The following is a 14,044-nucleotide window of genomic DNA, read 5'->3' on the forward strand; positions in this document are numbered from 1 at the left end:
AGAAGAGGGCTTAGTCAGGGAAGGTTTCTTGGAGGAGCTGTGCCTTCAGTAAGGCTTTGAAGTGGAGGAGAGTATTTCCCAGAGCTTAGTGTAGTGCTCTGCACCCAGAAAGTGCTTAATAAATACTATTACTACTTCTACTACTATTATTCTTAGACTGTGAGACCCAAGTGTACAGGGAGTACGCCTGACCTGATTATCTTGTATCTACCCCAGTGTTTAGAACAGTGATGATGATGATGGCATTTAGTAAGTGCTTACTATGTGCAAAGCACTGTTCTAAGCGCTGGGGGGGATACAAGGTGATCAGGTTGTCCCACATGGGCCTCACAGTCTTAATCCCCATTTTACAGATGAGATAACTGAGGCATGGAGAAGTTAAGTGACTTGTCCAAAGTCACACAGTTGACAAGCTGCGGAACCGGGATGAGAACCCATGACCTCTGACTCCCAAGCCCGTGCTCTTTCCACCGACTCACGCTGCTTCCCAGTGCTTGGCACACAGTAAGTGCTCAACAAATACCACAACTATGGCCATTATTATTATCATTATTATCCAACCCCCCCCCACTTCTGAAGAATGCAGCACGAAAGGGGCAGCCTTCCTTCTAGATTATAAGCTTGTGACGCCCTCTAGACTGTGAGCTTGTCTCTAGACTGTAAACTCGTCTCTAGACTGTCAGTTCATGATGGGCAGGGAACGTGTCTGCTAACTCTGGTGCACTATACTCTCCCAAATGCTTAGTACAGTGCTCTCCATATAGCAAGAACTCAATAAATATCACTGATTGATTGATTGATTGCTTGGAAGCCTGCTAGCCAACTCCTCTCCCCAACATTCAACCTCCTTTGCCAGAGAACTACTACGCAGCCCTACAAGGAACAGGCTGATTCTTTGGCCTCAGAGAGGATTAACAGAATGGTTTCTGGTGGCACTGGCCCCCGCTAATAATAATACTAACTGTGGCATTCGCTGAGTGCTTACTAAGGGCCACACACTCTAAGCACTGGGGTGAATACAAGCAAATGAGGTTGGACGGAGTCTCTGTCCCATGTGGGGCTCAGAGTCTTAATCCCCATTTTACAGTTGAGGTAAGTGAGGCACAGAGAAGTGAAGTGATTTGTCCAGGGTCTCACAGCAGACAAGTGGCAGAGCCGGGATTAAAACCCAAGTCCTACTGACTCCCAGGCCTGTGTATTAGGCCACGGTACTTCTTGGACACCCCCCTGCCCCCTGGCCCTCTATGGCTACATGAGGGTTATCAGATGCACTTTGGGCCTTTAAGCAGCACCAACCCTGGGAACGGAGAGCCTCCGTTGCAGAGTGTAAGCACTCCCACCACATCTGGGCCCCTACCTTTCTTCCTGCACGGTTGTTGTGAAGATTCATTAGGGCTCTGGCATCTTTTCCTTTCCTCTCCTTGGCGTCCACAAACGCACGGGCGAACTTGATGCCATAGTCAATGTTATCGCTGCATCCGCCCCAGTCGAAAGTGCCCTTGCTGTCCTTGGCAGAGCCTTTCTTCTTGGGGTCACAGGAACAGGACTTGAGCTCCCCTTGGCTGCAGGCCCGGGTGATGGCAAAGACAACTCCGGCAGAGGAGATGGCATAGACGAAAGCAGCCTCCCGGCTACCTGCAACGAGAATGCCCGTCTCAGAGGCGCCCTGGACTTTCCATTTCTGTTATCCCTTGGTGCCCCTTGTTTTCCATTTACTCACTGACCAAGTAGATGTGGGTTTTGATAGCACCTCTAATTATTTCAGAAATGAACTGATTTAATTAAAATGTAATTAAAGAGAAATTCATCCATTCTAAATCATTTTAGAAACGATCCGGGATAAATCCCATTTCTCGCTTGAAACACTGCTCTCAGTACACTTCCAAATCACAGCAGTCCAGAAGGGAATGGCTCGGTGGGTGTAGAAACTTCAAGAGGATTGCAAGACAAAGAGGCAAAAGCGACAACAGCACTGGGTGCAAAACCAACCTCACAACAGCACACAACTTTACTGTGGGGTCGCTGTCTAATAAGAGGGCCAATGTTACATTTACTTCTCATTAAATTTGGTGGTCTTGTCCTATTTTTCACCTCAGGAAGCTCAAGCCCTGAGACTCAACTGCATAGTATAACATTCCAGGGGCAGACCTGAGAATAACCCCACCCCATACGCTTTGATTTCAGTTAGTGGGATATTTCAGGAAAAAAGTAATTGTCTACTTAAAATAACCAAATCACTGATGTCCAAGTTAATTTAGAGGCGAGAATCAACTGCGTAATTTTCTATTGCAGATCCACACTACCTGCTACTGGCTTAGCATCAACTTTCAGGTTCATTCATTCAGTAGTATTTATTGAGCGTTTTCTATGTGCAGAGCACTGTACTAAGCACTTGGAATGTACAATTCGGCAACAGATAGAGACAATCCCTGCCCATTGATGAGCTTACAGTCTAATCGGGGGAGACAGACAAAAACAGCAGCAATGAATAGAATCAAGGGGATGTACATCTCAATAACAAAATAAATAGGGTAATAAAATATATACAAATGAGCAAATGAGCACAGTGCTGAGGGGAGGGGAAGGGAGAGGGGGAGGAGCAGAGGGAAAGGGGGGAAAGGGAGTTTAGCTAAGGAGAGGTGAAGGAGGGGGCAGAGAGGCGGCAGAGGGAGCAGAGGGAAAAGGGGAAGCTCAGTCTGGGAAGGCCTCTTGGAGGAGGTGCTCAGTAGAGCTTTGAAGAGGGAAAGAGAGTTAGTTTGGCAGAGATGAGGAGGGAGGGCATTCCAGGACAGCGGGAGGAAGTGGGCCAGGGGTCGATGGCGGGATAGGCGAGAACGGGAGACGGTGAGGAGGAGAGCGGCAGTGTAATTTAGGTTGAAATTCAGGTTCAAGGGATGAGAACTGAATGCGTTATTACCAGGGTTAGGGCATCCTCTATGTGACTGACTTCTTTCTGGGATGTGGGACTAATCACTGGAAGCGGTGTAAAGAGAGTAAAAGGACATGGAGCTTTGGCTGGGAGAAAACATGTTTTCTGACTCTAATTAGGCCTGCGTCCTCATGCCAGACAAACAACTTGGACTACTTTCTTCAAAACCCATTTTATTAGCAAACTGGCCAGTCATTTTTCCCTTCATGCTGAAAGGTCCATATGTCAGTGCAGTAACTCTGTTATATTATTTTAATAATCTCCAGTAAGTCATAATACAGCGCTGTGGTATAATGGCAGATATAAAACTCTTTCGGGCCTGCCCGCTTCTTGTTTTTCAGGCAATGCAGTATTTCAGTGTCATTAGAAGGCCTCTTCCTGCATGGTTGCCACTGTAAATATATTTGCAAACAATTGAGAAGCTGAAAAACTAAGGATCAGCACAAGACTTGAACTCAGAAAGCTGTTAGGTGATTCAATACCTAATGTTAAGAAGAGTGTGACTTTTTGAATCATATATCGGGGAGGAAAAAAAATCCCCATTTTGCAGGGAATTTCTGTTCTTTTCGCTTTGCCGCTCAGGGCTAAATTTTGCAATATAGTCTATGCAATATTTTCCTGCTAGCTTTATTATTAAAAATCAGAAAACCATATCGACACCCTATTAAATTACACTTACCTCAGCCCTTAAAATACACTCTCAGACACACACATACATACACACACACATACGCACACAACCCCCCTCCAAGCAGTGACTTGAAATAAATTGCCTGAATATTTGCCACAAGTAGCAGTTTGCTTTCTCCAGAGACAAACGTGATGATCGGATGTCATTTCTGCAAAGGATTCCAACTAACAATATAAAGATCACAAATTTCAACAGGAAAGTTCCGTTTGGAGAAATAAGAGCTGCGGACAACCGAACCAGATAAAAGGGGATCGTTGAGAGACACTATGCCATTTCGAAACGTTCAGCCCCAGGTTGGGTGACAGATATCACGAATGGTCTAGTTGGACAGCGAACTAGCCATAGAGCTATGCTGCTTTGTCTTTTCACCAAAGGGCAAGGTTTCCTTTCAGTTCTCTAGAAATGACCGGAGGGTAGAGCCCCGTAGAGCTGAATTCATGAGAATGGTCTTCAGCTGGAAGACTGATACGCTGTGTGAGTTTTCCTCACCTAAGAATCACCCCATAGTGGATTTTAATCTTAGCAGGTGCTGCAAAAGGCAGGACCCTTATAGCAGAAGGGGTGAAGAAGGAAATAATAATAATAATGATGATATTTGTTAAGCACTTACTATGTGCCAAGCACTGTTCTAAGTGCTGGGGTAGATACAAGGTTATCAGGTTGTCCCACGTGAGGCTCACAGTCTTAATCCCCATTTTTCAGATGAGGTACCTGAGGCACAGAGAGGTTAAGTGACTCGCCCAGGGTGACACAGCAGACAAGTGGCAGAGGTGGGATAAGAACCCACTGACAACAGTGTATCGATGACCAAAAACAGGTCTGAAAGTAACAGAGGGTATTTTTACTGGGGGGAGGGATCAGCCTGGTGAAGTGGGCATCAAAAGAGGACCCCTAAATTGGTGACTGGTGGCAAATAAATCCTGTAAAGTGCTTGGCTCTGCCACTGGGTTACATTAGAATTATTGCCTTGGAAAAATGCCAAATTTAGTTTAGGACTGGAGAAAAGATTAAACTTCTTCAGCATTTCTTTAAATTATATATTATAAATTACTTATTTATTCATATTAATGCCCGTCTCCCCCTCTAGACTGAAGGCTCGTTATGGTCAGGGAATGTGTCTGCTGCTCCTGTTGTACTGTAGTCTCCCAAGCACTTAGTGGAGTGATCTGCACATAATAAGGGCTCAATAAATATCATTGATTGATTGAGATTTAATAATAATTATAGTATTTGTTAAGCACTTACTTCGTGCCAGACACTGTACTAAGCGCTGGGGTGGATACAAGCAAGCAAGATATAAAAGACATGGAGCCCCAGTCCTAAATACAGAGCAGAGGGTTGCTATTTTGCAAGAGCTGGAGTCTCCCGTGCAGCCTGGCACAAAGTGAGGGCTTAATGAATACCATAATTACTACTATAAGTCTGTTTCTGCAAATAAACAGTTGAGGTCAGTCAAGCAAATCCAATTCATTCACGCATGTAACATCAGATGTCACCTGGGAGGTTATGGCGAGCACAGGTTGGAGAAGAAACTGGCTTAGACTCTGAAGCTAATCTCAAAATCACTTTCAGCTTTTTTATGGAGGTGGATGATAATAATAATAATAACAATAATTATGGTATTTGTTAAGCACTTACTATGTGCCAAGCACTTTCCTAAGAACTGGGGTGGATACAAGCAAATCGGGTTGGACACAGTTCTTGTCCCACATGGGGTTTAGAGTCTTAATCCCCATTTTACAGGTAAAGTGAGGCACAGAGAAGTGAAGCGACAAGCCCAAGGTCACCCAGCAGACAAGAGGCGGAGCTAGGATTAGAACCCAGGTCCTTCTGACTTCCAGGCCCACTAGGTTCTGCTCTGGAAAGACTCCAGTTTGCTGGGATGAGGGCACAGTAGCTCAAACACAATCAGGGCTAAGGGGTGGAGGACCTGAGAGCATTCTTGGAGGTCAGTCCCACAGAGAGCTCCTCAGCGTGTTCTTCCCCAGAAACCCACCCTCTCCTCAAATCCACCCTAGGCCTCACTCGACAGCCAGCTTCCTCGTTCCCCTTCACCTAGGGTCCGCTTGCAGTTAAATCTGATCTTCCCCTCCATCCCCGCAACCCTTCCCATGAACATCTCCAGTTCCCAAGAGGCAGCTTGAAACACAACTGCTCCATGCAGCTCCAGGATTTGAATCCCCTACAGCCCTCCACCGAATAATTAATTCATAAAATCTTTGGAAGGCTTTGTTGGAACTGTATGATTATTTCCAGAATAAGCAGTTTGGGGCCAAATTCTGCCCTAATACAGTCAAAGCGCTATTGACGCTGATTTAACGGGGGCGTGCGTGTGTATCTATGGACGGAATCTGGCCCTCTCTCAAGCGGACGCAAAGAAGATGAGCCTTGAATCATGTGAAAATTGTATTTTCTGCATGCCCCTGTGGACTCCAGCCTCATCTGAAAAATCTGAGGCAATTAGAGTCGAGATCACCGCTTCACCTGAGACCATAGTTCAGTTTGTCCAATTTTCCCCCGCAACTCGGCAGTTCTGACTGAAACGAAAACACTGCCAACATTTCCAGAGAATATTTCATGAATGAATCTGTACGTGAGGCAGATATATTTTTCCTGGGGTCAATGATCATAAATTACACCTCTCTTCGTTTTGCTCTGATTTGTGACCTAAAGGTTTCTTGAATACAGCGCCAAGAGAGTCCATTCTAAGAGCATTTTTTTATAGGTTCATGTTCCAGATATGATTCTTTTAAAGCCAAATGTGAAGGTGCTTCACAGTCATGAGAGAAGCACTTTGAAGATGAAGAATCCTGCTAAATATCAATGTACTTCATGCTTGGAGGTCTGTGAATAATGAAACCAATGACTACACATCCTGCATATTGGTAAGCCTTTTCTGACAAGGAGAGGCATTTTAATTGAATCATTGGTGAGCTAATCTCTGTAAACTCTTGAAATGCCATTCAGCTGAAATTGCTGTTAACCTTTTAAAAGTTGCTCCGCAATCTTGAAACACCAGAAGGAATGCAGAAGAATCCAGCAGACAGACTAGAGAAAAAATTCACAGTACAACAGTAAATTAACTCTAGGGATACACTAACAGTGAGAATATGGCTCCCGGGGGGCATTCTAGAGACACTCAGCTATGCGTTTGGCCTCATAAAACCCTAGGGGTGTGATGATTGCATGGTAGAAACACCCTCTGTTAAGCATTACTGAGTGTACAGCCGGGACGGTTTTCACAGGGGTAGGGTTTTGCTTGGGATGGGTGGGACATAAACAAGTGTAAAATTCCCCGTTTCAGATGTTCCCACATCGACTGCTGTGATTCTGCCAGATTTCCAAAGAGCAAATGTGCTGCCCCGGGTCAAGGGAAATTCAGAAGATTCTGTTTCAGCAGGGAGACGCCCCCACTCCTCCTCGATAAGAGAGGACGAGCAAGCGGTCTTCCCGGGATCCACATACACTCCCCGGGGGAACCACTTTCCCCTTCTGTTGCATTTCAGAGGCTAGAACGGGCCTTAACTAGTGGGTCTCAAGGGCTCGGCAGAGGCTGGAGGCATCCAGGATTGGAAATTTAAGCCTCCTTCTCCTTTTGGGGGCCGCGTCCTCATCTGGGAAATGGGGAGAAGGAGCCCCGGCCTGGTCCAACGTAGAGAATGATGAAGGAAAAAGATCATGAGGAACTTAGGAAAAGTGAAGCACTTTCCTATGAACAGCAACCCCAGCGTGACTTTCTGAATAGATTCTGGACTCAGTGAATTCTGACCTGTACAAACCACGCGTGGTTCGGAGCGCACTGGTTCAGGAAGGTGAAGGGGATCTGCTCTCAGCGTCCCCTTCTACCTGGGCGAAGGGCATGAGAAGCAACATGGAAAAGTGGATAGAGCATGCGCCTGGGAGTCAGGTCGTGGGTTCTAATCCCAGCTCGGCCACTCACCGGCCACTTGGGCAAGTCACTTCACAACTCTGGGCCTCAGTTACCTCCTCTGTAAAATGAGGATTGAGACTGTGAGCCCCATGTGGAGCAGGGACCCTACTTGCTTGTATCCACCCCAGCCCTCAGCAGAGTGTCTGGCATGTAGTAAGCGCTTAACAAATACCACAGTCATTATTATAATTATTATTATGATTAACCCGGGACAGGGGAGGTCCCTGGCCCCAGTAGACGGGGGAAGACTTACTGCGCAGCAAGACTCGGCCGAACAGGCTGTGGTCCCGATCCAAGGTGTTGCAGTTCCATCGGTGTTGGCGGAACTGGTGCTGACACTCCGCTGTCCACTCGGCGATGCCCAGGCCGATGGAGCGCATGACCTCCGGGTGCCGGTGGCACAGCTGCCGCTGGCGGCTGACCAGGCCTGGCACGTTGTCACACATCACCCTCGAGGAGCCCGCCGCTCTCATGTACCTGGGGGAGGCAAACACGTGGCACATGGAGGAAGGGAAGGAAAGGGGCCAGAGCAGCAACTTTGGGGTGGCGAAAGGGAGTAGGCAAACCGTCACAACGTAAGATCTGCCCTTTGCTCTCCATCCAAATCGCTACCAAGTTTATACAAGCACTTATCCTATCTTGCCTCGATTACCGCATCAGCCTCCTTCCTGATCGTCCAGCCTCCTGTCTCGCCCCACTCCGATCCATACTTTACTTTGTTGCCTGGATCATTTTTCTACAAAGCCAATCATTCCACGTCTCCCCACTCAAACATCTCCAGGGGTTGCCACATAAACCTCCACATCAAACAGAAACACCTTACCATTGGCCTAAAAGCATTCAGTTACATTGTTCCTCGCCCCCCTCCCCGCCCACCCTGCACTGCTTTCCTACTCCAACCCAGCCTGCACACTTCGTTCTTCTAATGTCAACTTACTCACTATACATCCATCTCGTCTATCTCGACACGGACCTCTCACCCACGTCCTGCCTCTGGCCTAGAACGCCCACCCTCCCTCCTCATATCCAACAGACGTTGACTCTCCTCACCTTCAAAGCCTTATTGAAGGCACTTCTCCTTCAAGAGGCCTTCCCTGACTAAGCCCTTATTTCCTCTTTTCCCATTCCCTTCTGCATCACCCTTGCACGATGATTTGCACCCTTATTTACCTCCCCCCCAGCTCCCCAGCACTTAGTAACATATCCATAATTTAATTTATGTATTTAAATTGATGTCTATCTCCCCCTCTAGACTGGTAGGCTCGTGGTGGGTAGGGAACGTGTCTTCCAACTCTACTGTACTCTCCCCAGGGCCCAGTACAACGCTCTTCACATCGTAAGTGCTCAATAGATGTGACTGACTGATGGGCAGACTGAGAGAAGACATTGGCTCTCTACGGGGAGGAGGAACCAACCAGAGAGGTTCCTGGAAAGCCAAAGAGAGGCGGATCGGATATTCGTATGATAATAATGGTCACCTTCCGTATGGAGACAGAAATGTTTCTCAAATACACTGTTCTCACAGAAGTGTCTCACTCTGTCAGACCCATTTTATAGGCAAAAGATGAATCCTGAGGCACGGGGAAGAGAGCAGACAGGTCCTCTGACTCTTGCCCCAGGCCATTAGGCCAAACCCGGCCTGTCAAACCTATACTAGGAGTCACATAATGCTGACCCAACCAGCAAAGTGATTACAGAGATTCAACGAAGGAAAGGAGGGAGAAAAATCTATATTTGGGAGAGGGTTGAGAGGAAGACCCCACCCACGGTGCCTCTAGAAGAAATCCCTAGGGAACTCCAGTCCACGGACATGGAATAGGAACTGATGAGGCTGACCTTGGAATAAAATAACCTAAATTAGAGGTACCATTGGCTGAGGACCTAAATAAACTGGGGTTGAAATTTTCTAGGGATTATTCTTCAAAGGAGCAGAAAAAAAAAATCAAAGACAGATGATCGACTGGGGAGTAACACTAATTGTTGAGGATAAGCGTAAAGAAGAAAATTCCTGGAGAGAAAACAAAGTCCAGGAGAAAAAAATGCAAAATACAAAATAACCTGAGCAGTGTTAACATTTGAGGAAAATGAACGGAGGGCTGGGACCCGGTTCTGAGGATCTGCTGAGAGAAAATGACCAGGGAGTCATTTTGCTGGCAGTCCAACTTCTTGGCTGGGGATTCTACCCACCTACGTTACCCTGTCCATGAGGGAGGCACAGTGAATGAGGAGTAACTCTGTAAATGGAAATCTTAACAGAAAGGGAGTCCAGCCAGCCAAATGCTGGGGTTGGAGCTACCACCCAACGTGTGTTCTGGATGGTGCATACGCAACCTGGAGGAAAGAGCACGGCCCTGGGAGTCAGAGGACCTGGGTTCTACCAGCACCTCTGTCGCTTGCCTGCTGAGTGCCCTGGGGCAAATCACTGGAACTCCTCCTAGCCTTTGCGAAATGGGGACTAAAACAACCGTTCACCCTTAGACTGTGAGTCCTGCGTGGGACAGGGACTGTATCCCACCTGTTCATCTTGTATCTACCCTGGTGCTTAGCACAATGCTTGGCACCTTGTAAGCACTTAGCTACCACAAGGACTATTATTAGTATCGTTACGGACATATACCTGGCACTAGCTGGAGCCCATCGATAGAGGAGAACGTTCCTGGGGTCTAGTCAATCTGCTGGGGGCAAAGAGTAGCCCACAAAAATCAATCACGGTATTGATTGAGCACTTAGTATGCGTAGGGCTCTGTACTAAGCCCTTGGGAGAGTCCAACAGAATCATCAGACGTGTTCCCTGCCCACGATAAGCTTACCAGTCTAGAGGGCGAAGGGCATCTTACCACCATAAGAACCTGAAAAGAAGAACGAAGGATCATTCGAATGAGACAAATAAGTGTCAGCAGGGGGATATCAGAAGTTGCAAAGTTGTCTCCGAGGAAAAAGGGCCAGGATTCCTTGGAGAGGTTGCCTTCGTAGGCCTTAGCTCCTCTTCTCTTAGAATCAGCCTGGTGGCCATCAAAGATTGGACCCTGCCTCAGGAGCAACCGCTCGGGACCTGATATTACCAAGTGTCATACCCCGACTACCCTCTGGGACTGTAAGCTCGATGCGGGCGGGGAACCCATCTCCCAATTCCGCGGCACCGTACTCTCCCAAGCGCTTAGTACAGTGCTCCGTGCCCAGTAGGGGCTCAATAAATACGGCCGATCGACCGTTTCCCAAAGAGGGAGATTTTAATTCCCGCTTTATAGCTATATTTGGTTTTTATAGACCCCCTTTGAAAAATATCGTTCTATTGTTTGCAATGACATTAAGGGTTTGGAAGACTCAAACTCCGTGTTACAGCTCCATAAAGTACTTTAACCAAAAAGTTAAATTACATCATCATCTCCGTCCATATGTTCTCTATTAGTAGTGAAATGTTTAGAGAGGTACCTTTTTATAAAATCCAAGCTTCCATAGGTGTCTTTTGAAGCAATCAAACACGGAAAACGTCTTTTTCCTCGTGTTTTCATTATTTTATAGGATCATAAAATCGTTAAAGCTGTGACTCCCCCAAAATACATTCAAGTGACAGCCGAGAGACAACGTGACAAAAAGCCACGGCAATAAATAACGTTTATACACCTATTGAAACGGAAAGAGTCATTCCCCTGAAAAACGGTCAGTCTGATAAATCAGTCTTCAATCCCGTGTCGGTAATGTCAGGGCTAAACGCTTTCCCTGTTCGGGGAGGTTTTCAGGGGGAACTACGACCCTTTCCAGCCAGGCTCCAGTGAGTTTTCAACGGCCCCGATCTAATCTGCCATTGGATTGCGCGGTTGGGCAGGAGATCCCAGCACTCCGGGGGAGCGGGATCCGCTTTCCCCGTGAGCCGGGGCAGGGCGCGAAGGGCTCGTCGCCGTCGGAAGGCTACGGAACCGGCCCGGCCCTCGCACCCGACCTCCCGACCGGGGCCCGGGGGAAGTTGGTCGGTGGGTCTGTGGGTCGGTGATGATGGTGATGATATCTGTTAGGCGCTTACTATGTGCCGGCACTGTTTCAGGTGCTGGGGGAGATACAGGGTAATCAGGAGGTCCCACACGGGGCTCACGGTCTTCATCCCCATTTGACAGATGAGGTAACTGAGGCCCAGAGAAATTAAGCCACTCGCCCGGAGTCACACAGCCGCTAAGTGGCGGAGCTGGGATCAGAGCCCACGACCTGTGACTCCCAAGGCCGGGCTCCTTCCACTAAGCCATGCTGCTGCCACTAATAACGGTATCTGTTAAGAGCTTACTATGTGCCAATCACTGTTCTGAGCACCGGGGTAGATACAATGGTAATCGGGTTGGCCCACATGGGGCTCACAGTCTTCATCCCCGTTTGACAGATGAGGTAACTGAGGCCCAGAGAAGCGAAGCGACTTGCTCGAAGTCACACAGCTGACAAGCGACGGAGCCGGGATGAGAACCCGCGACCTCTGACTCCCAAGGCCGGGGTCTTTCCACTGAGCCCCCCAGCTGCTTCTCGGTGGGTCAGGGGCCAGACCCTGAGTGCGTTGTGGGCACGGATTGTCTCTCTTTCTCGCCGAGCTGGACTTTCCAAGCGCTTAGTACAGTGCTCCGCACACCGTAAGCGCTCAGTAAGTACAGTGAATGAATGAATGAGCCGGCGGGCAGAGCACCTGAGAAGCCCAGGCAGGACGGGGCGGCGCTGGGCGCTCCCCGCATCCGGACGGACGATGGGAGATGATAATAATCATAGTAATGGTATTTGTTAAGCGCTTACTATGTGCCAAGCGCTGCTCTAAGCGCGGATGGATTGAGCGCCTCTCCTGGGGACCGTCTGTCGGGGGGCTGCCCCCCGGACCTAGCCCGGGGAGGGGGGGGGTGTCTCCCCTCCATCTAGGATGAGGGGGGGCGGGGTGCTGCCCCCGCAGCAGACCCCCCTCTCCACCCCGCACCAGGCTTTCCCCAACGTGTGTGCGGGCGTCCCGGGGGAAGGGGCGTTCCGGGGTCCCCTGCCGCTCACCCCCGTCCCGCTGCCCGTCTGCGGCCGTCCGAGCCCCGGGCCCGGGCCGGGGTCCGATCTGCGGGGCTCAGCACCGGCTGCCCAGCCCTGGCTCCCCAGCACCGGCTGAGCACCGGCTGAACACCGGGTCCCGAGCACCGGCTCCCCAGCACCAACTGAGCAGCGGGCCTTGAGCACCGGCTGCCCAGCATCGGGTCCTGAGCACCGGCTGAACACCGGGCATTGAGCACCGGCTCCCCAGCATCGGGTCCTGAGCACCGGGTCCTGAGCACCAGCTAAGAACCGGGTTCTGAGCACCAGCTGAGCACCGGGCCCTGAGCACCGGGTCCTGAGCACCAGCTCCCCCGCACCGGGTCCTGGGCACCGGGTCTCGAACGCCGGATCCCGAGCACCGGATCCCGAGCACCGGGTCCCGAGTACCAGCTGAGCACCGGGCCCCGAGCACCGGCTCCCCAGCCCCGGGTCCCGAGCACCGGGTCCTGAGCACCGGGTCTTGAGCAGCAGCTCTCCCGCAGCGGGTCCCGAGCACCGGCTCCCCCGCATCGGGCCCCGAAGCACCGGCTCCCCAGCCCCGGGTCCCGAGCGAGCGGCGTGCGGGGACCGTGCGGGGAGCGGCGAGGGGCCGGAGGGAGGGATGCAGACGGCGCGACTTACCACCATGAAGAGGTGACGGGCGGCGCCAGCCAGGCCAGGAGGAGGACCAGGGGGCCCGAGAGGCAGAGGCCGAGGACAGAGGCGTTCATAGTCACCCCCCGGACCCGCACATCGGGTCAGACGCGCGGCCCGGGGGCCGGGAGGACCCCCAGGAGGAGGAGGACCGGCAGGCGGGCAGCGCCGGGGCTCCCCGGACGACTCTGGACGGGAGAGGCTCAGGCTCCTCAGGCTCCGGGGGGGGGTTGGGGGGAGGTGACCTCGGCCCCCGACAGACAGACAGACAGACAGACAGACAGACAGACAGCCGACCGGCCGGCCGGCCGCCCCCAGGGCCCGGGAGGGGCAGCGCGGGGACGATCGGCTCCCACCCTCCGCAGGCTCCGCGCCGCCTGGCAGCGGGACCGACCGCCCCGCGGAGCGGCGGGGGGACGGAGGCTGCGGGAGGGGGGACGGAGGCTGCGGGCTGGTGGGCTGGAGCTGGGACCGGAGCCGGCTGCTCCCAGCCTGGGTGGGTTCTGCTTTCTTCACTCTGATGGATGGAATGATGTCAGGAGGCGTTGGGAGGAGGGGAGGGGGCGGGGGGCCTCTCTCTCTCTGTGTGTGTGTGTGTGTGTTTGGGGGGCGGGGGGGGGTGGGGGGTGGGGGAAACACCTCTGGCCCGCTCAGCGAGTCCGAGGCGGCCGCCCGAGACCCCCGTCCATCCCGTCCCGTCCCGTCCCGTCCCGTCCCATCCGCGTCCCGTCCCGTCCCGTCCCGTCCCATCGCATCCCATCGCATCCCAGGCCCACGGCATCGGGTCCGGCCGCCCGGGGGTGGGGACAGACCCCCG

At 51.1% G+C, this 14,044-nt stretch overlaps 1 protein-coding gene across 2 annotated transcripts in view; it reads right to left on the reverse strand.

Annotated features, from left to right (window-relative positions):
• WNT2 (Wnt family member 2) overlaps nucleotides 1-13,662 on the reverse strand; it is a 39,716-nt gene extending 26,054 nt beyond the window's left edge. Inside the window, 3 exon segments of one of the 2 annotated variants that reach the window (NM_001242738.1) lie at nucleotides 1,358-1,635; nucleotides 7,805-8,028; nucleotides 13,216-13,630. In NM_001242738.1, the coding sequence (NP_001229667.1) occupies nucleotides 1,358-1,635; nucleotides 7,805-8,028; nucleotides 13,216-13,304 (591 nt within the window). In that variant the 5' untranslated portion in view covers nucleotides 13,305-13,630. 2 annotated transcript variants of the gene reach the window in all.
• Between the last annotated feature and the right edge of the window lie 382 nt (nucleotides 13,663-14,044).

The sequence above is a fragment of the Ornithorhynchus anatinus genome, chromosome 10 (assembly GCF_004115215.2).
Source record: "Ornithorhynchus anatinus isolate Pmale09 chromosome 10, mOrnAna1.pri.v4, whole genome shotgun sequence".
Taxonomy (NCBI): domain Eukaryota; kingdom Metazoa; phylum Chordata; class Mammalia; order Monotremata; family Ornithorhynchidae; genus Ornithorhynchus; species Ornithorhynchus anatinus.